The following is a 25698-nucleotide window of genomic DNA, read 5'->3' as shown; positions in this document are numbered from 1 at the left end:
CATTTATGGGCTCAGCAGAGAATTACTACTAAAGGCTTCATCCTACAATCTTTTTAGGCCCAGAACAAAGAATTAAAAAAGGCCAAGTTGTCTGTTTTATTGGGAGGGCAAAGTCATCTTCACTTTGGAGAAATTGGTTATTGTAGATATTTTCTTCTCGTTGCTGGAATTAATTGACATCAGGGTGCTACATAGGTATGGGAATTGATCTGGTACCACAGAAATTATTTCTTCATTAGTATTGCTGGGGGAAGGAATGCAGTAATTTCTAGCATTCTAGTACTTCTAAAATATTTGATTCGTCATATATTCTACTGCAATCTGACAGTCAGGTGACTGCATTTGAAAATTTGTCCTGGGAAGTACAATGAGTTTGGTTTATGATCTGATTTGCTAGATGTAATGTTGAATAGAGACCACTCCTGTTTAACATTAGCAATTCAGTAGGACATACTTTTTCCTCCTTATCTTCCAACTAATTGGGATCTTATAGGAACTTGAAATATTTGGACTAATTTTAAAAGACAATTAACATTTCAACCTCTCTATTCCTACAATGTTTAAGGGAATGAAAGCTTCAAATTCCGTCAGCTAGCTATATCATAACAATGATGGTAACACCCTGCAAGAATTACATGATGATCACTTTTAAATTATAAAGTGATGTAACAAACAGCTGTGAAGAACAGATGATACGTGAATTATCCTAGGGCTTTTACAATTTGGTCAGCAAGTCCATTGATGCATGAAAGACATCTTTAAATCAAGGGAATTTAATCAAGACTAAAACTAGATTTAGTGCTGTGAATGCAGACATCCCTTTTTCTATCACCTATGGGATTAAGATTGGATTTCTTGAATTGGGAGCATGAATGGGCAAAAAAAATTTATACATGATGTTTCCACTAGAACAGAGCAGCAAGCTGCATGATGGAATTTATATGTGGTTATTAGCATGATATTCAAATCTAGGAAATGCTCTAGTTCTCATTGGTGTTATACAAGGATTTTCAGCTTTTCAGTCAGTAAAGACTTTTCTCTCTCACCCTGTCAATTAGCCTCACTATTGCCATGGTGAAGAGTACCATACAGAGAGCAGCAGAGGTTCTGACTTGTCTGATATTATGGAAGAAGATGAAGAAGAGCTGTACTCCGAAATGCAGCTGGAGGATGGAGGAAGGCGACGAGTCAGTGTGACTTCACACAATGCACTTAAGGTAAGTGTGACTGCAGAGAAAATTTAGGAGTACCTCCATATTGTGATTCTTCCCTCAAAGAATTTATTTTAGTCAATTATGGATTTTGTAGACCATTAAAACTTACACTGTTGTATAGACTTAGAGCTGGGGTGAACGTAGTTTATGATCTCAAGGCCACTTTAATACATTTACTACTTTTTTTTTTTTTATTTGACAGCTAATCTTTTAACTAACTGACTATTTTCCTAATTGTTGAAGTTGCAATTTCTGCTCTATATCTGGGCATCTTTCCCATGCTTATATGACAATATACTACATGTGCTCCCCGGACAATGAATTATTTCTGAGCAAGGAGATTTATATAAACATACGTATAGGAAGAAAAAAGCAACTTAGGCTTTACATGTCTGAGTAATTTGTCCCTGTTTCTAGTGCTAGTCCCATCTTTTCCACAGGCTTTAAAGTGTCCTTGTAAGAAAGGGAGTTGGGTCAGCTTTGATAAATGCATTATCAGAAATCCTCATGCTCTGATTATTAGGGAACCACCAGAGGCAGTAGGAAATACCTATCAGAAATATTGCTTTAACACTACACAGGAATATTCATCAGGAAAGACAACTTTAGTATAACAAGCAAAGTGTACGTAGAATGTTGAACCTACCCAATACAGAATATGTATTTCCCATAGTGTATTTGTACATGTAAATTGTATTTGCTTTTTATGTGTCTAGCAATTACACTAAATTGTGTTTTCTTAGAAGGCTGAATAACCTGGAACAATAAAGAAACCCACAGGTTGATTTTTCATCCAATATGTTGTTACTTAACTGAAAAACAATAGTATTTTCTCAGGCCTAGAAGAATTTTTACCATTCTTGTAACTGATTTTATGTACTATAAATTCAGTCTTTTCATTCTGATAACTATCTGGAATGAGACAGGTACTTCTTCAAAAGAAAAAATAATCAGCGTTCCTATTATTCTGTTAACGTAAAGGTTGAACCTGAAATCCTTCTGCATGCTGCTTCTGTCCCTTTCCTCTGGGAAAAAGTGAATTCTGTCCCGAGTTAATAGATGCTCTCAAGTAACAAGAAAACATTTTGCATGCAGATATATATTTGCTTTATTGGGAGATTATCATTCCTTCAAATGGTTCCCTAAAAAAAAGGCTAATACAGGTGATCAAAGGAAGATTCAACTCACTTAGATGATTTGAGCATTGTAAAATGTGGGATATTTCAGCTCCAATCAAAACTGTCCTTATTAATATTTATTGACTTTTTTCCACTTTTATGGCAGTTTGTCTCAGAAGTTTCACAAGTGTGATACACATTTTAAAAATGAATGAAAATAGGTGAAACAAATATAGTCATGAAGTAACTTAGAAAGTGCCTAATGTCTGAAAGCGGAAGACATCCAGAACCCAGTTAAGTTTAACATGCTCAGAGTGAGAGCTATTGCTGAAGTCTCCAAGATGATCCTGTCATTATTTATGGGTGCTGTTGTGTCCAGAGACCTGCCTGATCTGGGCATTAAGGAGAGGTGATCTCCATGATGTAGAATCTATAATACATGTCAATCAAAACCAACACCTCCTACATCATTATTCTCTTGTCTCTTCTCAGAATCCAACAAAGATACTGCACAGGATTCTTCTGTCACAGCAACTTGTGTTTTGTGTAAATGTGATAGAAAAATTACAGAATGTTTCTATCGTGTTCAGAATGCTCTTTTTATCCAGGCTGGGATAGTTTTTACCTACTTCTGGTATAAACAGAGACTTATACTTACTTCTGCTAATAGGCTGATTTTCAAATACTGGTTTTATCAAGCAGGTACAAGATTATGATGAGAGATTTCATGACAGTGCAGACCACGTGATATCAGAGAGCAGCTGGCTTCTCAGGGTCCTTTCTGTGGAATCCAAGCTTTTAAAATGGTGCCCTTTTTTTTTTTACATTTTTACTAAGGAAATTAGAACTCCCTTAATGATGGCTGCAGAATAGCTCTCCTCTGGCAGGAGATTTAGGACTATTTGCTACTCATATAGGATGCTTTAACAGATGTAAAGCAAGAATGATTGCTAGAACAGAATTTTCATCCTCAGATATGGGTTCTTGTTACAATGAAAAATTAAATAGCAATTTGGCATGGGGCAAGGAACAACTAAACACTAGTGCTGTGTTTTAATGCCATTCCCATTCACCATGCTGGAACCTGTATGCAGCTTTTATTGCTTTGTTTTAAATGCATGGGTTTATTCTTGTTAAGAGCATCACTCAGTTGTTTGTACTGACCTCTCATGTTGTACCTAACACTCAGCAACTTCTTAATCATGTCTTTATTTTCCACAGATTCTCATTCAAAGCATGTCATCCTTTTCACTAAATAAGCTGCATGTCTTATGTTTGCCATTGCTCTAAAACTAATTCTGTCTTTATTTTTCTTTTCTTCTCCCTTTTCCTTCCCATTTTATTTTTGTCACACACTATTTGTTCCCTGTCTGGTTTTTAACATTACATAATCTTAAGGAGTGCGATAAGACCACTGAAGCCACTTTTTTGGAACAGCCTGACTTTTCACAGCAGATACATCACAGTAAAAAGCTTTTCAGTATTCCAGAAGTAGCTGAAGAGGATGGTGAATACTCTGAACTGCTGTACAAGCAGGGTTTAGGTATGCCCTATAAAAAGAATCCCACAATAGCTAGAGACTCTAGACCAACTAGGCCCTACAATCAAGACCAACAGCACAACTTCTGGTACCCAGCGAAGCACAGAATTTCAGGCGTGGAGGATTTTGCTGCAGACGACAAAGGATGTAAATATAGCCGATCCTTATCGAGAAGCCCAGACAGTGGACTAGACTGTGGAAGTGAAGAAGAAGAATCTCGTTTTAATTTCAGATATACTTGTGATTCAGTTTCTGCCAACGTTGCATCTAGCTGTTGTGCAGAGACTGCTAACTGTTCCTGCAGGAAAAGCATGAGGCCATTGCTTGCTCGCAGGAAAACTTTAACCAGACAAACCAGCATTGAAGAAGATTTTGGTGACCTGGGTCCTTCCTTTGTAGAACACAGGAGTGAACAGGTCAAGCCCAGTTACGAGAAAAAGTATGAGACTCAGAAATGTAATAGAACAGATAATTTGTCTAATGAAGATGTTCAGGGAGGCTGGAAGACTGACTTAAAAATGGCTGACTCTAGGGCAGCTGGTCTACTTGCAAAGCCATCCCACAGAGATGCAGAAGACTCTCTGGTGTGTGAAATAAATCTTCCTTCTAACATCTGCTTGCCAAATTAGTCTATTTTGTTTCTTTTGTTCTTTTTTTTCCCTTTTTTTTTTCTGAATTAATTTTTAGAGTCTGTCCTTTGGACTTATCTGCTACATTTTTCCTTTTTTTTTCCTCCCCATTCATTTTTGTTTAATATTCTGCATTTTCCTTTACAGTCCTCTTTTGTGTCATGCTGAAATTGGTTTAATTTGCTTTACAATGATTTTCCTGCAGAACAAATTACAATAATGGCTGCTTTTATTAAAGGACAACTGAATCTAAATTTTAATTAAGGGTTAGCTGAACTATAATTTTTCCAAAAGATTGTTTTTCTTCATTTTGCTCATCTAAATGTTGCTTTGAAAAAAAGCTGCATTTTAACTGGTAAAATATTTCATCAGGTTTTTTGTTGTTCGTGTTTTGTTTTTTTTTTAACGTTGAAAAATTCATTTCATCATGTTGTTTTTATTCACCTCATTTCCAGAATTTTCAGGATATGGTCTTTATCATGAAACATCTCTGGACAAGAATCAAGATTCTCCCCGAGTGTGACAGTGACCCAGATTTATGAAGTCACGGGTTTTATCATGTTTCCATTTTCTACCTTATCTCTGCACTGTCACTACTTTGCCTTCCTTTTTAGACCATCTCTTCTTGCCTTTGAAGTTGCAGACTGCATCTCTGCATGAGAATGCAGGCAAACAGCTTCTTCCAAAAGGAGAGGCCAAGGCCATTCCGTATCTTTCAAGGATGCCTCTGCGTGATCTTGCCTACTTGCATTTCTGTCCATTAATCTATAGCAGTCTCCACACTTTGATAGATGTATCCATAGGCTTCCCTGCTCCCTAAAGACCAAAGCAAGGTCTTTACCCTCTCAGTCTGCAACAGTCTAGAGTTTCATATAAGAGTAAAAATCAGTTGCCTGCTCTTCTAGCCTAGCAGTTTGTGCTGAACTGATCCTTAAAAATTCCTCCCATTAAAATTGGTGCCCAAGCTGTATTAATCTCATGATTACCGTTTAGTTATTAAAGAGCAACATCTTCTGCAAGGGTAGTGAACAGAAAGAGACAGCTGTGATGTGAGATGAAGTGTGTCTACATTCCCTTCTTCATGTTTCAATGACCTTTAAAAGGCTGTAACAACTGAAGGCCATTATAGAAAAGGAGTGTGCTCAAAGACAGAAGGATGTACACTTGTTCACATGCTGCAAACTGGACAAAGCTATGTAGCTGAATACAAAAAAGGCTTGCCTTTTCAGTGCAGTCCAATCTCCACAGCTCTCACGACTGGTTGTACTACTCTTCAGGAGACTATAATGTCATCTTAGCAGCAACAACAAAGGCAAAAGAATATTTCAAAAATTATTCTTTTCTTTTCTTTTTGTTCTGATGTGTGACTGCTGGTTACGAAACTCTGCCATAAATCAGGGAACCATTTTTTCTTTTGCAGGATTGCCAGGCAGCAGTATTTACTTTTCAGCTAACCTTTCAGTTAAAAGCTAAGTTTAGTTGCCTTTAGAGCTTATGCTTCCAAATGTGATTGACCTGATTAATGTCCAACCATATAACCATGATGTTACCATGCATGTAACTTACAAACCTGTTTTTTCTGTTGTTGTTTTTTAGCTTTTAGGTAATCCATCATCTGCAGGACGGCCTGAAAGGGCGGAGCATGCAGGGCGAAGGTCCTCTCATGGCAGTGCAGTGCCACAAAGGTCTCGACCAATGTTGGTCCCTTCCATTGGTTAGTTGGACAGATTGGTGCATTTCTGTTCTTTGCAGCCTCAGAGTTGGGAAGGCGGTCCTTAAAAAAGAAACAACAGACGCTTGTCTTGAACCATGCTTCCTCTTAGTTTAAATGGGATGAAATGGGAGTAAAAACATCTCCATCTGAGTGTACTGGGGTCTCACAGAGGGCTGAGTCAGTAGTCATTGACATCACTTGGAGTCTTTTCATAGATTTTAGTGGGTGTTGGAGCTTTTCTAAGCTTGGTTAAGCTTAAATACTGTCAGATCTTACCTAAGAAGAAATTATCATGCAGGCAGGCTGCTATATGATCAGTAAAATAAATGTACCCATTCAGCCATCCATTTAGCCATCCATCTTGCCATTCCCATTCAGCCATCCATTTAGCCATCCATCAACCATCATTTTGCATTCACTTTCCATTTTCTTGACTACTTTTTGGAATTTAGCAGGAAAATTGGAAGCTGTTAAATGTAACAAGTTAGTAGAACTTGCATATATTTACTTGATTTGATACTTCTTACAGAATCATCCCTATTCTGGTTTACTTATGACTTAACCTGTATGCTGGTGTATACCAGAAAATCCAAAAAGTAGTGCAGAAAAGATAATGGAATCGAGACACTATGGACAAATACATATCTGTTAAAACTTGCACTCTATACTGACAAATAAACATTCACACTGAAAATCGGGAAACACATGCAAAACAAAAGCAGAAAGAGTTCTGTGAGCTATTAGCAGAACTTTACTCCACAAAGATGTAAAGTCTGGTTTCTGTCCCTAACCTGGACTTCAACTTGTGGATACTGTGGGCATCATCAGGAGGAGAAGGAAGCAATTCTTACCTGACATTTATGTGAATAAGGGATGTCACAAATGGGGATTATCAGAACGAGAGAGACTGATCATTAAGGAATACTTTTAAATATTAAGTATTTTTCCCTTTTCATAGACTCACACTAAAATGCCTGTACTGTAAATTAAAAGCAAAGTCCCCCTAGTGGGCACAGTTATTTTAATACCATAGATCAGAAAACACGCACAGCTGTAACGTGTGAAACTTTCTTAGTGTCTTCAATATAGCATGGCTGTTCAGAGGCTGATTCTCGTCCCACATCCTGGTGTAAACCAGGATAATCTTCACAGATGTCAGTGGAATTACACTGGTATGAAAATGGTATGGGGGAGAATCAGCTTCAGGGGGGCTCTTGTGCTTCTATTGACAAGCAATTGTTAGCTGAATCAAATTTTCAGATGATGGTGTGAAGGCTGTTAGTATTTCATGTAATTTTTTCTTTTTCTCTGAAAGCAGCCTTTTTTTTCAGGAGTAAAGATTTCCGGTTTATGTTTGGACTACTTAAAGCAAGTTTTGTATCCGAGTTCTTTCTTCTATATTATCTGCTAAAACATTTTTTTGTAAATAGCAAGAGAGTAGACAGGTTTCTCTGAATTAATCCTTTGGGCTTCCTTTTAGTTTTCATTTGAATTAAAAAATAAGGGAAGTGATTAAACTTATCAGAGCTCACTTTCTGTTAACAAAGTTAATACCCGAAAACTGCAAAGTAATGACTTCACTGTTTAGTAGTTCAGTAGCGACAGCTTAGGAATCCAATACAGAAATTAATTTCTGATGGTCAATCTGTGCTCAAGCAGATAATTAAATAGAATATAAAATCTCAGATTGTATTTCTTTCAGTGTAACTTAAAGAATTAAAGAATGAATTAGTGTGTTTTGTATTGTATACAATCCATAAATTTTTTGGGGGGAAGTTCCATTAGAAATAAATTGCAATATTGTCTAATGCTGGTAACAAGCAAACTACTGAGCATTATGTACAGTATCTAACAACAAAAAATTATTTGCTGTGAACCTGTTGAAAGGCCTTATGTGGCTTGGAGTTCAAGAGTTCTAATTTCTGACTAAAAGACTAGTGATTAAATTGCTGAAAGATATGTATACATTATTTCTAGCTTTCAGCATCATACTGTAATAAATCACTTTGAGGATAAGTGAAGCAAATATAAACACTTGCTAAAACGCTGCACAACAGTTGCTTCCTGTAAGCCTGCTGGAAAAAAATCGAGGAGATATGAAACATTTCAAGAGGTCAAGTAATTAAAACATAGTAAAAACAGGGCATTCAAAAGCATATAGTAGAGCATTGTATAAACTTGAACCCACTGTTCAGAACTCCCACTGACAGAGGAAATATCCCATGAATAAGGGCTACAAGTATGGTTTTTGAAAAGGAAGTTGTTATAGTTGTGTCATTAGACTATGTAGTTCCACAAAGTGAGAAGCAGAGTAAAATGAAAGAAAATAAATACGATTGAGCCAAAGTTTAGACTGCTTAAATACATGAAACTGTTGTTGGGCTTAGCATATAGCTCAAAAATGTGGATTCCAAATTTCTTGGCAGTATCTTATTCCTTTATGTTTATGCCTGGAGTTTTTACTGAGTTCTTCAGCTAAAGGGTCACTTTAGTGATGGAAAGTTCATAAGGCAGCTCTGGGAGGTTAAATTAGTGGGAAACACCTTCAAAACTGTAATGTTCTTAGGATTCCAATGATAAAACTTGTTTCCAAAATGTTCCAGAATTTAAATTCTTCGGGCTATTTTCTCCTTTAATCTATAAATACTTTGGATTAGTATCTTCTTGCAGGTAGGATTTAAGTAAATTAATTAATTTTTGTTTTTAGGTTGATACTTTAGAAGGTGAAACACAGTTTACAGTGCTCTTGACCTTGCAGATCTGGCAGGTAGGATTGTTTAAAACTCATAATAAAAGATGATTCCTCTCCAAAGATCTGGCAAACAATATTTAAGCTGTATGAATTTTAAAAGGCACAAAATTGTGATGCTTTAAAAAACAAGATACACATTTCTGTGATTCCCCTGCTGAAGAAGGCTTTCTAGAGGCTGAGACATCTGGCAAAGCTTATATAGTATTTAGCCTTCATATTATATGCAAGTCAGAAAAAAAGGTAGGCAAAGCCTGCTAGCAGGAGCCTCCGCAAAGGCAACTATACAATATGTTTTAATAGATCATTCCCTTTTTCTCCATAGAAATTACAATGGACAGTAACAGTGAAGGCGGTCGGTCTCGGTCAGGTAGTGAGGGAAATATTTCACCTGTAAAAGAAGAAGCTTATTATCGCAGCATTGGTGGACACAAGAAATGGCCTCAGCAGCGTACCATGGCCTCTGAATATAGATACGGTATGCCGAACATTATTCATCCTTTATGACAGACACATTTTAGAGCTGCGTGTTAACAAGTGCGGTTTCTGTATGACAACATTGCATGCAATGCAGAATGCCAGGGGAACTAGCTCTTAAGTCCTGTCTGCTCTCAGGTAAGTTTCTCCATCTCAGCTGTAAGGGACAAACAGCCCTTAGTCCTCTGTCCTGAAACTGCTGTGCAGCCACCTTTCCATACTTACTGAGTCCGAGCACACTGCATTGCATGAACCTCTGTGAAGCTATGCTGCTACTAATGCCAGTCAGTATTTACTGTATACACCTGAACAACCATTCATCAAAATGACTGCATTTACACTTGATTCATATGGACTGGACAGGGACAAACAGTAGCTGGTATACCACAACCCAGTGACCTATAATAGGAAGCAGTTGCCAAACATTATTCTGATTTATGGCTTGGGCTAAACAAAGATTCGGAGTCTTTTCAATAACCACACAGGACTTCGGCTGTTTCACTCGGTGAAGGCAAAAATTCTTAATTTTAGGAATAATTGCATCTTAATGACAAACTTGTATTACACGAGTAAGGCAATTATACCCACTACTGATAGTATTTGTTGCTTCATCAACATAGAAATCATTACATGATCAACAACTCAGTTTTCATAGTTCATAACACAGTGAATTGAAGTGTCTGACAGAACCCATAAAAGCAGACCAGGCCATATATAGAGCTAAGAAACACATTACGGTTTTGTTGATATCTGAAACTAAACAAAAGGGGCCCTGAAAGTTAGGTAAATCATAATTTAATGTTGGGTTTTGAAGCAAACATATCCGACTGACAGCAGATCATCAGCTTGTGTATATCGGTGTATATCTCATGAATTCAATGCAACTGTGATTGCAGCTGTGCATCTGTTGGGAATCTGGCTGGCTGCATCCAAATGTGAAGATTTTACATACACAATCGTGTGTGTATATGTATGATATATGTATATACCTCTTGAAAGAATAAGATAAGTGGGTAATGAGCTAATCAAGAGATTATTTATGTTCTGGTTCACTGAAGCAAACGTGACTATTCTGAGTTGGATTGTTACAGGCCAGTGCTTTTAACAGAGATACACTTGGCTATAGTTCATGTTTGCACCTAACTCACGTTAACTGCAGTTGGAGTTGGATCCAAAAATCAGGTTTTTATTTTAAAAAGCAAAACAAAAGGCCCCTTAACACCTGTTTTACATTGCCCAGTGGGCCTGAGTATGAACCACAGAATGACTGCAACCTGACTGGTGGGAGAACAGAACAGAGAACCCATCCTTTGTGTCCCATTGCTTTCTGTCCCACATGTGCCCTTCTCCCACACTTCCTTTCTGTGCTTTGTGCCTGTCTAAAGCTTCTTGGCTGGAACTTTTCCCTGCCCTTTTGCTGTTCTGCATTTTCCCCTATTCACATTCTTTCTTGCACTCTGGACCCAAGAGTCAGTAGCTGTTCCCTTAAAGCTGTGACCCTCTGAAATTTTTTTCTGGTAGTTTAAAAACAGAAAATGTTGAATAAAACGCATCTGATGTTGAGGCAAGAAGAGGAATTTTATCTAAAATTTTCCATGTTGAATGTTCAAACTATTACCAAAAATGGGAGTCTTCAATTTGTAAGAGGTGATTACAGTAAAAATTGTATTAATATGAAATTTGTTTGGAAAAAAATTGATATAGTTGAACTACATTTTCATTATAATTCATAACATCGCTTTCTCAATATATTCATTGTGAAGGATCTTGTAAACTGGATGATAAGTATTGATTCAGCAAAGAACAAAAGTATGTGATTCCCTCTGAAGTTAGCAGGACTTGCGCAATAAGCCAAGTTTTTCAGAAGTGGCTTGTGATTTTGAGGGCTTTAGTTTTTGGATTTCAACTTCATATATCTTGAAAGACCCTTTTTGCAAAAACGCTGCCACATGCTCTTTCAAAACAAAATTAAAAGCCTTTGAAATACGTCAGTCAAAACAGTCATTGTTAGCCATTTCGGCCTAATTTCTAATTCAGTTTTACTGAAGTCCATCCTTAAGTATGTTGTTGAATCATGGACTAAACACATTTGAAAAGTCTGCAGGATGTATCGGACAAAACATCAGTTCTCATTTATTATGTCCTAATTGATGTGGTATCCTGCAGTGGACAGAGTTCAGTGCGGTGTCAAGTGTTGTGATATTCATGGATGATCTTTCCTAATGAGCTTGTGATTAAGTGAAGTCACAGCTAACCATTCCTCCTGGATTTTAACACATCTTGTTAGTGTTTGGGTTGGTTTGGGGCACTGCTGGCTATGTTAACTATTGACCGTGTTTAAACAAAATCATAGGCAGTGTAGTTCCAACCCTGGCATAACTAACACTACTGAAATAGTTTTCTTCTTGCCTGTCTGGACAGAAGAGGTTATAACCATGTTTTAAACCTGGTACCTAAAACATGGTATGTCAACACAGCTGGGATGTGCTTTCTTGTGTCCATGAAGAGCAGAAGCAGCTGTGCTGGAAAACAAATGGATCTAAAGCATGGTTATTTTTGCAGTAATGATAAAGCCTATCAATCAAACTCATCATTATGTCACTCTTAATATGCTTCATTCATTTATGGCAAATTCTAGTAAACCTAACAAAAATTGCTTTCTTATCTGATCTGTATTCACATGTGTAAATGTCAGTGTGGTGTAGAAGATCGACACCACATGCAGTGCATGCAGATTGTATATGCTTTTTAAAAAAAAACCAACTTGCTAATTAAAAAAAAAACAAACACCAAGCTTAATAGGACATGCATTAAGTTATTGGGGTTTTTTCACTGAGATGCCGAACAATTTTTCAAATATTAACTGGAATAGTAAAGATGAGACCAACTCATATTACTGAATTGTTCTTTTCTGGATTTATTTTCATAGATGGCTATGGTGGTCATGACCGTCTTTCTCCAGATATTTATGAAGAATCAGAAACAGATCCTGGCACAGAGGATATTTCTACTCGAATATTTGTTGCACTATTTGACTACGATCCACTGACTATGTCCCCAAATCCTGATGCTGCAGAAGAAGAGCTGCCATTTAAAGAAGGACAGATCATTAAGGTGGGATCTAAAAAGCAAAGGAAACAAAGGACCCAGTTTTACTAACAGGGTCTCCTTTGTTCCCCACAGAGAAAGCAACTTGTGTGACTAGAATCCAAGGTTGGTTTTCCTCCAGAGTTTCAGGCTGTAAATCTCACTGGATCTGGAACCTAATATCTAGTGCTAATGGCTTAAAAATAATTCGGTAATGGGCAAAAATCTCAAAGTTGCTTTGGATAGTTAGGGCCAGACTCAATTAGAGATTTAGGTGCTAGGACCAAAATTGTGACTCTGAAGTCCCCTATCTCCATTGCCACAAACCCTTCAGGAAAAACTGCTTCAGAGAGGATGTCTTTCCTGCAAGGGCACCACGACAGTGCTTAGTGTTGTACCTTCGTACATACCGGAGCCGCTGTATTCTTTTTTAAATGCTGAACACATCTAGCTAGTATACACTTATGATTAATTAAGGTTTAGAAATACCTAATTTAGGTATTTCTTTTCCAGAGTCATCCTCTTCTGAAACTGGGGAAACCGCTCCCTTTTCTGACTGTTTGGTATAAAATACAGAAGCTGCCTTTAAACAGGGCACCGAAGACAAATCAGCCCTGTTTCAGTTGACAGGGACAGTGTTAAGACTGTCAGTGTTCTTAGCCAGCCCTCTATCCCAGCTTGCCTCATCTTACGATTGTGCAGCTGCAAGGCAAAATTGTTCAGTTTGCTGATCTGATTTTAAAAAGCTAGCAGATTTTTCTGTTGAATCAGCAAATGTAAGCATCTCCTCCTGCAGCTTTGTAGCCTATTGATCTGGTGCAAAGTGGGCAGAAGGAACAGCTGCTGGTAGTCCAAGGGTAACTGAGATTTCTGTGTGATCTGAAACAGAACCTGAAAAAATGTAGACTCATTTGTTACACTACCCATCTCAAAGATAAAATGGTAACTTAAGCTATTAAAATACTGGCTGCCTTCCACTGTGCTGGACTGGTTCCTAACACAAATGTCTGTATCCTAAATCACAATTTTTTTCATGTTAAATACTTTCTTAGATATTTTGCTTACCTTTTTACATGATACCAGATTTATGCCAAAAATATGGAAACTGTTTAAGAGCTTATTTTTCTTTGCAAGAATGTTTATTTCACTCAGGTATTTTAATTCTTTCTTCACAAATATGTACGTTTGGCACTGAAAAGTCTAGAGAGATACCACACCAGATATTTATTCTCAGTGATGTTTATTTTATATTTGGGACCACGGTGATTACTAGGTGATCTGCTGCTTTGAATTTCTCATCAAGTTGTTGTGAAGATGGACTAGTTTGAATTTTCAAAATATTTTTCATCCATTTCATCTGAGCACTGGGATGGTGGAGGGTCAGTTCCACCCACGAGCTGTATGAAGTTTGTCCCGTACATGTGTTACGGTCACATATGCTGTACTGTGTGAAGTAATAGTGGTGCCGGGTAAGTCATGGGTATATAGTGATTAAAACTGAAAAACGTTCCTGCTCTAGAAACTTGAGGCTATTCAAAGGTAACTTTTAATGAACTCTCATTTGAACTGAAGGGATTAGTTTGGGGTTCTTTGTTTGTTTTTAAAGAAAAGAAAAAACAATTGCTTGAGCCTAAACAAGGAACAGTCTAAACTCAGTCATCAGTTTGGCTTTAAGGCCAAATGGTTCTTAAGAACATCATTATTTCACCATTGATGAAAACTCATGCTACCTTAATTCATGTTCTCTGGAAAGACAATAACAGAGCTTAAGCAAGTAGATATATCAAGTATATTAAGTATTAGATAGGCATTTCTGATCATATGCAAGTTTTGCAAATGCTTAATTTTGAATATAGTTCGTATGGATGGTGCCATGTGAATAATTCCATAAACATGAGTGTAAGCCATTAAGTATACTTTTGGGTCAGCATGGGGAGAAACTGAGTACTTTAATGGCGCGTCTCATTTTTTGTGCATTTCACTGCTAAGAAAAAAAGTCCAAATTCTGCTTATGAATGTGAAGTCGTAATTCAAATTAACATAACAATTCCAGTTTTGTAACATGTCAGAGTAGTCAAAAATTAATATAATTTCACACCCAAACTGTAGTCTATGGCTTAGTAGTCTGTCTGTGCTTTAGTAACCATTTAGCCTGTATTAAAATTCGTAAATGCTAAAACATTTATTGACCAACATTATCACTCTTTGAATAACAGGTTTATGGGGACAAAGATGCTGATGGATTCTATCGTGGAGAAACTTGTACGAGAATTGGCCTTATCCCATGTAATATGGTCTCTGAGATCCAAGCAGATGATGAAGAGATGATGGATCAGCTTCTAAAACAAGGCTTTCTTCCTTTGAACACACCAGTTGAGAAAATTGGTAAGGAAAAATATATACACTTCACTTCTAACTTTTGGGTGCTATTGACTTGGCTGGATCCGCTTTGCCTTTTGTTTTTACTATATGCAGATGCATCTGAATTTTACAGCAATTTACTACACCATGGGATACATTCTGTGTCAGCATCTGGATGACTTTATTCAACTAATACTTAATTTTGGTCACGTCTTTTGCTGCAAATGAAGACTTGTAACTTCACCACTCCATTCATTACTTTCTTTTCTTATTTAAAAAAAAAAAGGGTTTTGTCACCTGAAAGATTTCTAGACACAGAACATGATCCCTGTGCTTTGGAGTGTGCTGTGCTGAGGTGCTTTGTGATACGCTCACTGCTGCAAAGCATAAAAAGAATCACTTATTTGTTGTTATTTTTACTCTTCTACATTTTCCTACTTTACCAATAATTTAAAGGGATGGTGGCAAAGGGTTATGTGTAATCTCATTTGGGATAGCACTACATATTATGAGATTTTACAGATGTTGCAGTAACAAACCCTTTAAAAAGCAGAGTTTGGCCAAACAATTGTGTGTTATGAACCGCTTGTGTTACACCATTGGTTCAATGTTGTACACAGATACACTATGCAGGTATCTTAACTTAGATTTCTTTCTAAAAATAAATTTCATACAACTATCTCAGTATGTTTTAAAATTTTCCACATGATTCAGAGAGTATAAAGGGCTGGAATTGGTTCAGTCCTGTTTAAAAGTGAACTGTAAAAGTGGTTGCTAAAGAAAACAAAGAAATCTTCCACAATTGTTTTCTTAGGTTGAATAAAACCTTATCGTTTCCAAAATTGCATTAGTGAATGTGAGACAAAATTTTTTGTTGTTTTTTTTTAAGGTATTGACATAGATTTTAAAAATCTCCATTGTCCATGAAAGGGAAAGATGATTTAAGTTCTTTAATGCTTGATTGAATTCTTTATTCAAATCTGTGTATTTATTTCCTTAAGCCACATAAATACAATAAATACTCCCACCCACATGCACTTGCAAACCCCACTGCCCATCTGCTCCCGTAGGTATAGCACATACAGCTACATGTACCTTTGTAGGACAAAAACTTGGTATAGGCACACAGTGGGACTTACAGGTGTGCCTGAAGAGGTTGGCTGCCTACAGCATTATTCTGCACAAGTAGTCATTTTATCATGGGCCTACATCATTTGAAGTCTATTAGAATGAGATACTTGACCTGCTTTAGGTACATCTGTAAACACAACCGGGGGCCTGATGGGATTAAGAAGTGTCTAAATATATTTCTGCTTCTGGCAATGAGATCACATGTGGATACAGAAAATATCTTCTGTAAACAGCTGCAATTGAAATTTGCTGCTTAAAGTCCTGCTCAGTGCTCTTGGTTCTTATCAAAATCAGCAAGTTGTTGATACAGAAAACTTGTGAAAATGAAATCAGTAGTCAACATAGCTCCCCATAATTTGAATATTTTGGCTGTCTAAGGGTCATATTTTGCAGATGTAATTGGATTTTTTCTGTTGTGCTCAACTGGTAATGTCTCCTGAAATAGCTGAGAAATCAGAAAGTCTTCATGTTGGAAAGAAGGAGAGGCAATTGTGACAGAAATGTTGCCCTGCCTTACATTTTTAAGCAATTCGGTTTATTCCAGGATGTTTCTGAGCCAGCCGTTAGCAACCTACCCCCAGCAGTTCACCTTTAAATATTTTAGCACTTTCAAAGCATCATGTATTTTCTCTTTAAAATGGATTTAAATTATTAGCCATTTAAGAAACAAAAGTTCTTACTAATGGATTTGGAGAGAATAGTTAGTTTGGCTCAATTTTAAACTAAATAAATACAAACTCTGAATAGCAGAGATCCACGTGCTCAGAGCCTCGCTGTCACAGAGGCTGCACACGTGGATTTTTAGCAGAAGCAGGCTCTAATTGCTGGTCTGTCTCATACTGTTACTCATATCTTTCATGTCATATCAGACACTTTACATGCTGTGTTCATATGACTATATTTTCCTTAATCCTTTGCCCACATTAAATCCTTAAAAACAGAACTTTGAACAGCTTCATATCTTTTCTTCTTTTATTTGTATGCATTCCTTTCCTGAAGTCAACTGTGACCGTTTCAAAGAGAGCACACGCTCTGTACACCGCAGATCCAGAAAGTCTAAAAGAGGTCTGTGCTAAGAACCAATAATTTGATTCAAGCTGTAAATTAGCTGAAATTATTTGAGCTGTCTAGATTTAATTTTTTATGTCTTTGAACTTTTGGAAGCCAGAAGTTGGAAAATATTGTCACATAGCTATTATGTATAGGGTCCCTTTTGGATTCTTTTCTTGGTTGTAGAGGGGCCCTTGACCCTGAAGAGTGGGCAATGTCTTGCCCCAGGGAAGTACTTCAAAATGGAAAGTACAACTCCGAGACAGTCATTTAGGTGTGGGTTGATCCAGGCTTTGGGGAGTCAGGGGGATCGGGTGCCGCATCCGTTAGTCCGTGCCTTCATTTCGGATCTCTCCTCGTGTTCTGTGTAAATCCCTTGCATTGGTAGCTGGGAAAGTAATGCCACCCACTGCAAAAGTAAGTGACTTCCTCTGACTGAATGCTGCGTGTCAGCTGGTGGGTGATGCGACAGCTGTGAGTGCATGCCACACTCAGTACCTGCTCCTACATTAGCCGAACCTTTAATGTTCACCCTCCTGCCGGAGCAACCACAGGGTGCCTCCTAATCCCAGGTCTCCTTTGCCACACTGCATAATGCTCGTCAGACCTGCCCTCAATGCCTGTCTGTAAGTAGCACTAACAAGCATGTTTCTCTTGCTACAGCAATCATCTGCAAGAATCATGCTAATATCATTCAAATTTAAAATGAAGCCCATTTTGGACTTCTCTGTAAATGTTTAATATCAATCAATAAACATTTCACGTGGTTCCTGGAAACTACAAATTTTACTCTGTTCCTTCTGTTCACCCCAAAGGAAATGTGTAAAATTAAACAGTACTTGAGAATGTGGTTTTATAGTCAGCCTTGAAAATACTGCAAGCCACTTGCATAACACGTAACTTCTTTTGTCTTGGGTCAGCTGAAACTGTCCATTTCTCCTTCCAGTCTCCCAGCAGAAAGTTGAAGAATAATCCCAGGCACAAAATTCCTTTTGATTAGGAGCGGGGAAGGGAATAGACTGTAAATGTGGAAGTTTGAATAAAATGAAACAAACATGAATCTTGAATGTTTGGCTGTGTATACCCTGGTAACCTCTGATTCTTACAGCCGAGAGTTGCTGAAAATTTCAGAACATTAGTTTTGTGGACAAATACTGTTCAGAGGATTCAGTGGCTTAGAATAAAGAGGGCAAGCCAGCTGCTAAAAAAACATTTATGAAAGTTACATGCTGTTTTGAAACCTTTATCTGTGTTAATAGGTTTGGCAATCTGTGACCTTTAATCACTATGTTAGAGAAGTATCAACATTGTTACTGCACGGTTGTGAAAATGAAGTGGGGAAAAGTTGCACCTTTTTTTTCTTTTCAAAATAACTTTGATAGCTTTCCTTCCCTTCCTCTCCTTGTGATCGGCACAGAAAGAAACAGACGGAGTGGCAGACAACATTCAGTATCTACAAGAAGGATGGTGGCGCTGTACGATTACGATCCAAGAGAAAGTTCTCCTAATGTTGATGTAGAGGTATTGACATAACTGTTCCCTGCGTGTACCATTTATGGAGCCATAACATAGTTGGCACAGATAAGCACTAATACACACTTAGGGTGGATGTGCAGGAGAAAAAAAATAGTTCAGAATTACAAACACTGGTCAAGTGTTTCTGGGCAGATGTATCTGAGAAGCTTACGACTTCTATACAAGAAAATTTATGGTTCTTGTTCAAACAAAATCAAAGAATACCATAGAATCATAGAATAGTTTGGGTTGAAGGGACTGTCAAAGGTCACCTAGTCCAACCGCCTGCAGTGAGCAGGGCCACCTTCAACCAGACCAGGTTACTCAGATCAGTATCCTTTGTAGGATTCGTTTAATACCACTCAATACGTTATATAGTCAATTGTGGATATATGGTTGGGCAATAGAGGTGTATACATATGTATATAATAAAAGTCTATAAGGAAAAAAGCACGGAGTTACAAACAGTAGGGAATAGTTATTTTCCAATTATCATTTTCAAATTTCCTTTGTGTGTTTCCACATAAGAACATGATTATTTCTGAGAAGTGTCTCAGCTCCTGCCTACAAGCTGATAGTGAAGCATGCTTTCAAAGCTCTGTAACTGCAGGTCCTCCAAAAATCAACCCTGCTTCGCAACCCAAACCAGAAGAACACAGCACAGTAGAACACCATTCAGTGTTTCTTTCTCTTAATCAATGCATCTGAGCTTTCCTGAATGTATGTCTTGTCTGTAATCTTTTTTTTTAATAACAATGTAAGGATATCTTAAACAACAGCTGAGCATTAGCTAGATCTTCATTATGGGTTTATCTCCCATTTACCTACATGCAGTCTCCCATGTCTCCGTATTTGTCAGCAGCAACAACGGAATCATTTTTTACATTGTCTTTGATGTTATACGGTAAGTGCATCAATCAAGATTTGATGCAATATTCATTTATGTATGCATCATGGCAAGAATGTCAGGGTATAATCAAAGCTCTGAAACACTACTGCATACCTAGGAGCTTCCTCAGTTAGCCTTTAAAATAATTCTATTTTTTTTTATTGGTGAATTGTAGAACAATTTGGGATTTTTTAAAGAAGAAAGTGAATTCTGAAATATGTGGCACTTGACACTTTAAAACTCAGCCAGAGTTGTCTTATATTGCTCACTGAACCAAATCTGGTTCTAAATTATGGTGTCTCAAAGTAGTTTGGGCAACATATCAAATAAATTGTACTGATATCTTGCAAACGTTTTATTTGTTCTCTCTCCCATGGCCAGAGGAAATTAAAAATAAGTTTAAAAAACTAACTAAATTACATTTAAACCACAGGCAATTAAAAAGAGCCCAGTACACCATTTGCAGATCAGAGACTGGGGATGCCTGTTATGAAACCTTTATTGAACAGCATCCAGTACAGCTCCACAATCTTCATTCAGGAACGTTGCGTTCCAGGAAAAGCAATCTCAGCTCCTCTGGTACCCAGTAGCCCCAGCGCTCAGCTCAGTACAGCATGGGGACCTGAACCATGTCCCTTTCCTACGTCCTGTTCCCTCCTCATGGAAGGACTGGCTTTTTGAAGCCAGGTAGTTCAAAGCATCAGAGTTTGTTCAGGGCTTTGCACAGATGAGTTCTGAGGATCTCCCAGGTCTGGTTGCGCTCGACTCGTTTGTCGCAGGGAGTCCTGTGGGTGTTTAGGTCCTAGTGGGAGAGGTGCCAGATTTAGCAAGCTAAAAAAAGGTTTTGCTCTCAAAGTTCAATTTGGTTTCACCAACTGTGTCTTAACATAAAGGAGGGGGAAAAACATTAATGGATTTACTATTAATAAAGAAAATTGTAACCGTTGCCTAAGAAAACATGACCTGTCACCCTGTCACATGTTCCTTTTCTGCAGGCTGAGCTGACATTCTGCACGGGGGACATCATCACCGTCTTTGGTGAAATCGATGAGGATGGATTTTACTATGTAAGTTGGCTTCTGTTGAGTCACTTCAAACTGCTACAAACTTAGAGCAATCTTCTCTAGCATGAATTATTAGATCACAGCCTGGGGGCATCTCAGGTCACAATCCCAGCTAGTGGTGTTGCGGGAATGGCTGTGATCCCGATTTAACAGGAACGCCAACCTAGACGGGCATGCCTAGAAGCACTGTCACGAGGGGCTTCGCATCACCGCTCCTGTTTGTACCGGGGAGACTGAGGTCACTGCCAGCCCAGCTGGAGGACTGGGATCATGGGAGTCAAGAGATCCCATCTTGAGTCACGGGAGACAACGTTCCAGCACTGCTTGCCCTGCCAAACTGTCTTCAAGCTGGTCGCAGCTGCCAGTCTGCATCCTGAACTTGCATTTTCCATTTCCACGCTGTACTGGCCCTAGAAAACATTCCAACGGTCTCGTTCAGAGGCGTTTTAGAAGGGGCTCCTGCCAGACCCAAATGAGTCATTTGACGGCCTCAGAAGTGCCTTTAGGGTGCGCTTTAGGTGCAGCCCAGCGCCACACCGGTCTGTGGCGTTGCAGCTTGAAGGACCCAAGTCCAGAAACTGTGGGGGAAGGCAGCTCCTGCTTCTCCATTGAACATGGGTAAAGACCACGGCAATGCATTCGCTCTCCATTACACACATCAGCTCTTGTGATCTTCAAGAGTGTATAAGCTCTTAAGGTCCCAGGTGACTTTCAGTGGTGATTTCCTCTTCCCCACTGGTTTTGAAAGAGTCAAAAATATTTCCTTCCCTTCTTGCGAAGCTACCTTCGCTTTAATTGAAACATTCACTGAAACTCTGGTCATGTTGCAGGGTGAGCTTAACGGACACAAGGGGCTGGTTCCTTCCAACTTTCTTGAAGAAGTGCCTGATGATGTTGAAGTCTATCTCTCTGATGCACCCTCACGATATGTTCACGATACACCGACGCGTACAAAAGCAAAAAGGGTAAGCAACCGACTAAGAAAAATTTAAGTTTTTATTTTCCATTCCATTCTGTCTCATATATAATTTAGACATTACTTTTAACATTTTAAATCCATTTGCCCATTTCAAATTAACTTTCAAATATATAACATAAAACAAAGAAAAATTACTTTACTTAGCCTTCCACTAGCTTGTTACATTTATAAATGAAGAAACTAAATTTACCATTTGATGGCAGTCATTACAGTACCTTCAATTATGCTTCGAGTTTAAACAGCTTTTCCCCAGTGAAAGTAGTTACTTCCTAATGCTTCTAAACTACTCTTAGTACGTGGAGTATCTAGACGAAAGGAAAAGTTCTTGTGGACAAAAGGCTGGTACAAGCATTCCTTTAACTACAAATTGGCAATACTGCCAATTGAGAGTGTTCATCTTTTAATCCTCATGACTTCCTATTCCAACTGGCATTAGTTAATTGCCCAGAGACTTCTCTTATATGAAAGACTGAGCATGTTTAGAGTATCTCATTTTTGGTTTTGTTTCATCACTGCAATACTTTTATATATTATATATTTTATATATATTTTTATTTCTTTGCTCATCTGCTTGGAAACAGAAGAAGAGTGTTCATTTCACACCTTAATAAGGCAATGTAGCCTTCACGTAAGTGAGCAACTGAAGATACCAATAGAGATTTCAATTAAAGCTACCTGGCTATCTAATGCAAGTCTTGAAACTTAATTGTGGGGGAAAAAAAGAAATATGTCTCCAAAATCCTTGGCCACAGAAGAATAGGCTGTATGCTGTTACTACATCTAGTCAAGTCAATTTAGGTTTTTTAGGAGACAAATCCTTTACAAAGGAATCCTTAGAAATGACTCAATTAGACCTCACTTTATGAAGGTCAACATTTGGAACATATTTCTTCATGAGCTAAATGTTTATGTTTACATAGAAAGGAGAGTTTGATGTCTAACTACCCTACAAACAAAAGCTGCATATTGCATTGTTAGCCAACCTGGGATATAAAAATGCCAAGCTCCTGTATCAAGAGACAAGCACAATACCCCCAGCCCTTAAAGAACACACAAATGGAACGTATGCTGATAATGAACGGTAGTTTACAAGGGTCTAGTTGTTTTTGAAACTCATTACACTCAAATACAGCTACAAATTGTCTGCCTTAAAATGTGTTTTCCATGATCAATTTACTCCAGTTTGCCTAAGACCAACTATTCAACAATTCTGAAAAAATCGCTTCACATGGCACAATTTACTCACATTTTCCTAGAAACATGCACATTTGAAATATTAGCAACTGTTTGGTTTACCAATGCAATAAAAGTCTCAGTATGAAACATGCAGCTCATGGAATGAATGCATTAGACTAAATACATGGTATCTTCAGGTGTACGTTGGGGTGCTTTACCAAGTTGGTTTTTTTTCATTAGAATTAGACCTTGATTTAAAATCAAAGTAGGCTTGAAGCCCCTTTGCTTAACTCACGGTTGCACAACAAGCCAGTAAATTGTGAATGTTTTAACTTGAACTGCAAGGTAGCAGGGGTCCCTGAGGCATGGATTCTACTACGAAAATAACATCTTAATGGATATAGTATCCCATTTTGTCAGCTGGACACTGTAGTTAGGACAGGCTGAGTATATGTAGTTTTAGCATTTTCATTCAAGCACTTTTGGTGATTGAAAAAAAATAGCTGTTTAAAATATTTAGGAATGCTGTCATCTAACTATCGTACAAGTATTCACCTTCATTCAGCAACCTCATAGCTGCAGCATACACATCAAGCAGTCAGGGCCTTTAAGCTTTCTTTGATTGCGATTAAGGTTCATTTTAGCTTTTTTTTTTTCTTTTTTTTTTTAAGCCAGTGTGCCATCTTCTCAAATATGTACATAAAGTTTGCTAGCCAATTTTAAAGGCATTTAAAGCACATTAAAAAATAAGTAAAATATAGCATGTTAAGTAATTCCTTCTGAAAAGAGTTTGGCTTCTAGATTGCTAATCTGTAGTAATTAACACATTTATTTTTCTTAAATCTATAGCTAAAAGTATCCCTCTTCATTTTTGTACTATCAGAGTACCGGAATGCAAAACGAAAACCAGTTTTGTGGCTTTTGTGGCCAGAACTGTGGCAAAACAAGTATATCCACCTCTTTAAAAAAAGTATAGCCAAAACAGGGCTCTGTTGGAGTGTTTTCTATTGCCTATACTTCCTTCTCAACATTTATGTATTTTCCATAAGCCCATATGGTATTTTAAGCCACAACGAAGAAAGGAACCAGCCCTGTTGTTTAAGTGGGTAATGGGACAAGTGATGTTACCAACTTTCTTGATGATAATAGCTTTTAAGCTTTCAAACATTCAATAAATTATAACAATGTACCTAATAGGTTCCTCCTGAGAATACAGGTACATCACGGAGAGCACCATCCCCCACAGTTCATCTCCATTCTGGGTCACCTACGTCACCTATGGGTTCTGGTAGTCCCGGGAGAGGCAGGGATATGTCCTCGAAAAAGAAAAAGGGGCTGCTTTCCAAAGGCAAGAAACTGCTGAAAAAGCTTGGTGCAGTGAAATGATTCATGTACTCCTGGACAACTTGTAAAGCTTCCAGTCTGTGTAATTATTTTTTTTTAAATGTCAAAACTAGGGCTTTCATGACTATGCAGTACAACTTTACCGACCCTTTACATTTTTAACTCTGCCATCAATAGAATCATGTGACTTAATCAAAACAGCAAGAAAACAGGAAGTGGATTTGTTGTTGCAAGTATTTTTTTTTCTTAAAAAAAAAAAATTAAATTGTGGTATTAAGACAAGTCAACTTGACACCTGCATCTCCATTGGGTAAATCTCAGCCTTTAGTCTCCTTTCACCATGAGTGGGGGGAAGAAAACGCTGTTTATTGATTCCTGGTTCAGAGATCACCCCACTGTATCTAACCTTTATCAATCATAAACAAAAATGGTCTTGAAACTCCTAGTTTAATCAGCCTTGATGTTTTGCCTTATTAATGCACAATGATTTGTACTGTCTAATAAATATACAGCGTATACTTCGTATGTACTGTGTATTCAACTGTCTTCATCTTCCCTAAAACATGGTAATTTAAGGTCAAGTACTACGTTACTGACTCCATTCAATGTCTGATGTAACTCTTGGGAGTTTGAAAGTGCTGTGCAAAATGCTTCCGTTTTGTTTTTTGCTGCTTTTTTTCTTTTTACCCCAAACCAAACCCCTTGTATTGATTTCTTTTGTCAACATTTTCACTAAACTGAAATCAGATTCTTAAGTTATTCAGAGACTCACCCAGTTTCAACTGTACCAGCTCCAGTTTTGGAGTTCCTGGTTCACTGCTCTCCTGTTTTACCAGGAAAAACCAACCCAAAACAGAAACTCCACAACAAAACCCCTTTAACTCCTAAACTTTTTTTCCTGCAGAGGAACCATCCCAAGTTAAAAGGCATTTTCATATTGCTGATGTCAGATGCAAGATAAAGTGCATGTCTAAAGTAAAAAGTGAAAAACAAGCCGTAGCCAGTGCAAAGGCTGCAACAGGTAATAATCAAATATGAAGCGCAATATTGGCATCTCAAGAAAAACGCATTGATGGCAGTCATTGGCTGTTACTATTTTGTAATTCTTGTCCATTTGTAAATTGTTTTTACTGTTTATACATACTTTTCAGACTGCCTTTCTTTTTGTAATTTATGGAAGGTTTATAAATGAATGATCAAAGCTTCCCCATTGTGTCTTCAGATAATGATGTAAATTACTGTAAGATACCGTGTGCTAGATTATAACATTTAATTAAAAGAAAATAACTGGCCTAAATTTGTGGTAAAGTACTGTGTGGGTGTGTGCATGTGTACAACTGTTGTGTATCATATTTTATATAAATAAATGATTTGATATTTTGTAGAGTGCAGTATGTTTCATGCATCTACTGTATCAGCTGCCTGGTTACTGTGTCAGCCTTCCCTCCCTTTCTAAAGCACTGGGCACAAGTGGCAAGATCCACATGCGGGAGCAATTATTAAACAGGCAGGAAGGGTCAAGCCAGCCTTCAAACCTGCACCCGGTGGAGAAGGAGCCGGCTGCATTACTGCCTTCCTGCCTTGCCCGAGCTGACTAAGGATGCAGCTCCTCTTCTATTGACCTCAAATGACAGAAACCAGATCAGAATGAATACCCATGA

The 25698-nt window shown here is 37.8% G+C and overlaps 1 protein-coding gene across 7 annotated transcripts in view; it reads left to right on the top strand.

Annotated features, from left to right (window-relative positions):
* The window catches only part of RIMBP2 (RIMS binding protein 2), a gene marked incomplete at both ends in the record, with an annotated part of 156231 nt that extends 132152 nt beyond the window's left edge, over positions 1 to 24079 (top strand). For 2 of the 7 annotated variants that reach the window (XM_082007805.1, XM_082007803.1), the window contains 8 exons: positions 1059 to 1217; positions 6098 to 6215; positions 12371 to 12555; positions 14745 to 14913; positions 18488 to 18591; positions 20470 to 20541; positions 21369 to 21503; positions 22099 to 22125. In XM_082007805.1, coding sequence (XP_081863931.1) covers positions 1059 to 1217; positions 6098 to 6215; positions 12371 to 12555; positions 14745 to 14913; positions 18488 to 18591; positions 20470 to 20541; positions 21369 to 21503; positions 22099 to 22125 — 969 coding nt within the window. Of the gene's footprint in view, positions 1 to 1058; positions 1218 to 3730; positions 4457 to 6097; positions 6216 to 9289; positions 9443 to 12370; positions 12556 to 14744; positions 14914 to 18487; positions 18592 to 20469; positions 20542 to 21368; positions 21504 to 22098; positions 22126 to 23890 lie in introns of those variants that run through there. The other 5 variants (XM_082007799.1, XM_082007801.1, XM_082007800.1 and 2 more) reach the window with 5 other exon arrangements.
* Between the last annotated feature and the right edge of the window lie 1619 nt (positions 24080 to 25698).

Source organism: Phaethon aethereus, assembly GCF_964289735.1.
Source record: "Phaethon aethereus genome assembly, chromosome: 17".
Lineage (NCBI taxonomy): Eukaryota > Metazoa > Chordata > Aves > Phaethontiformes > Phaethontidae > Phaethon > Phaethon aethereus.
Note: the sequence above shows the minus strand (reverse complement) of the source record. Positions and strands in the feature narration are given on the sequence as shown.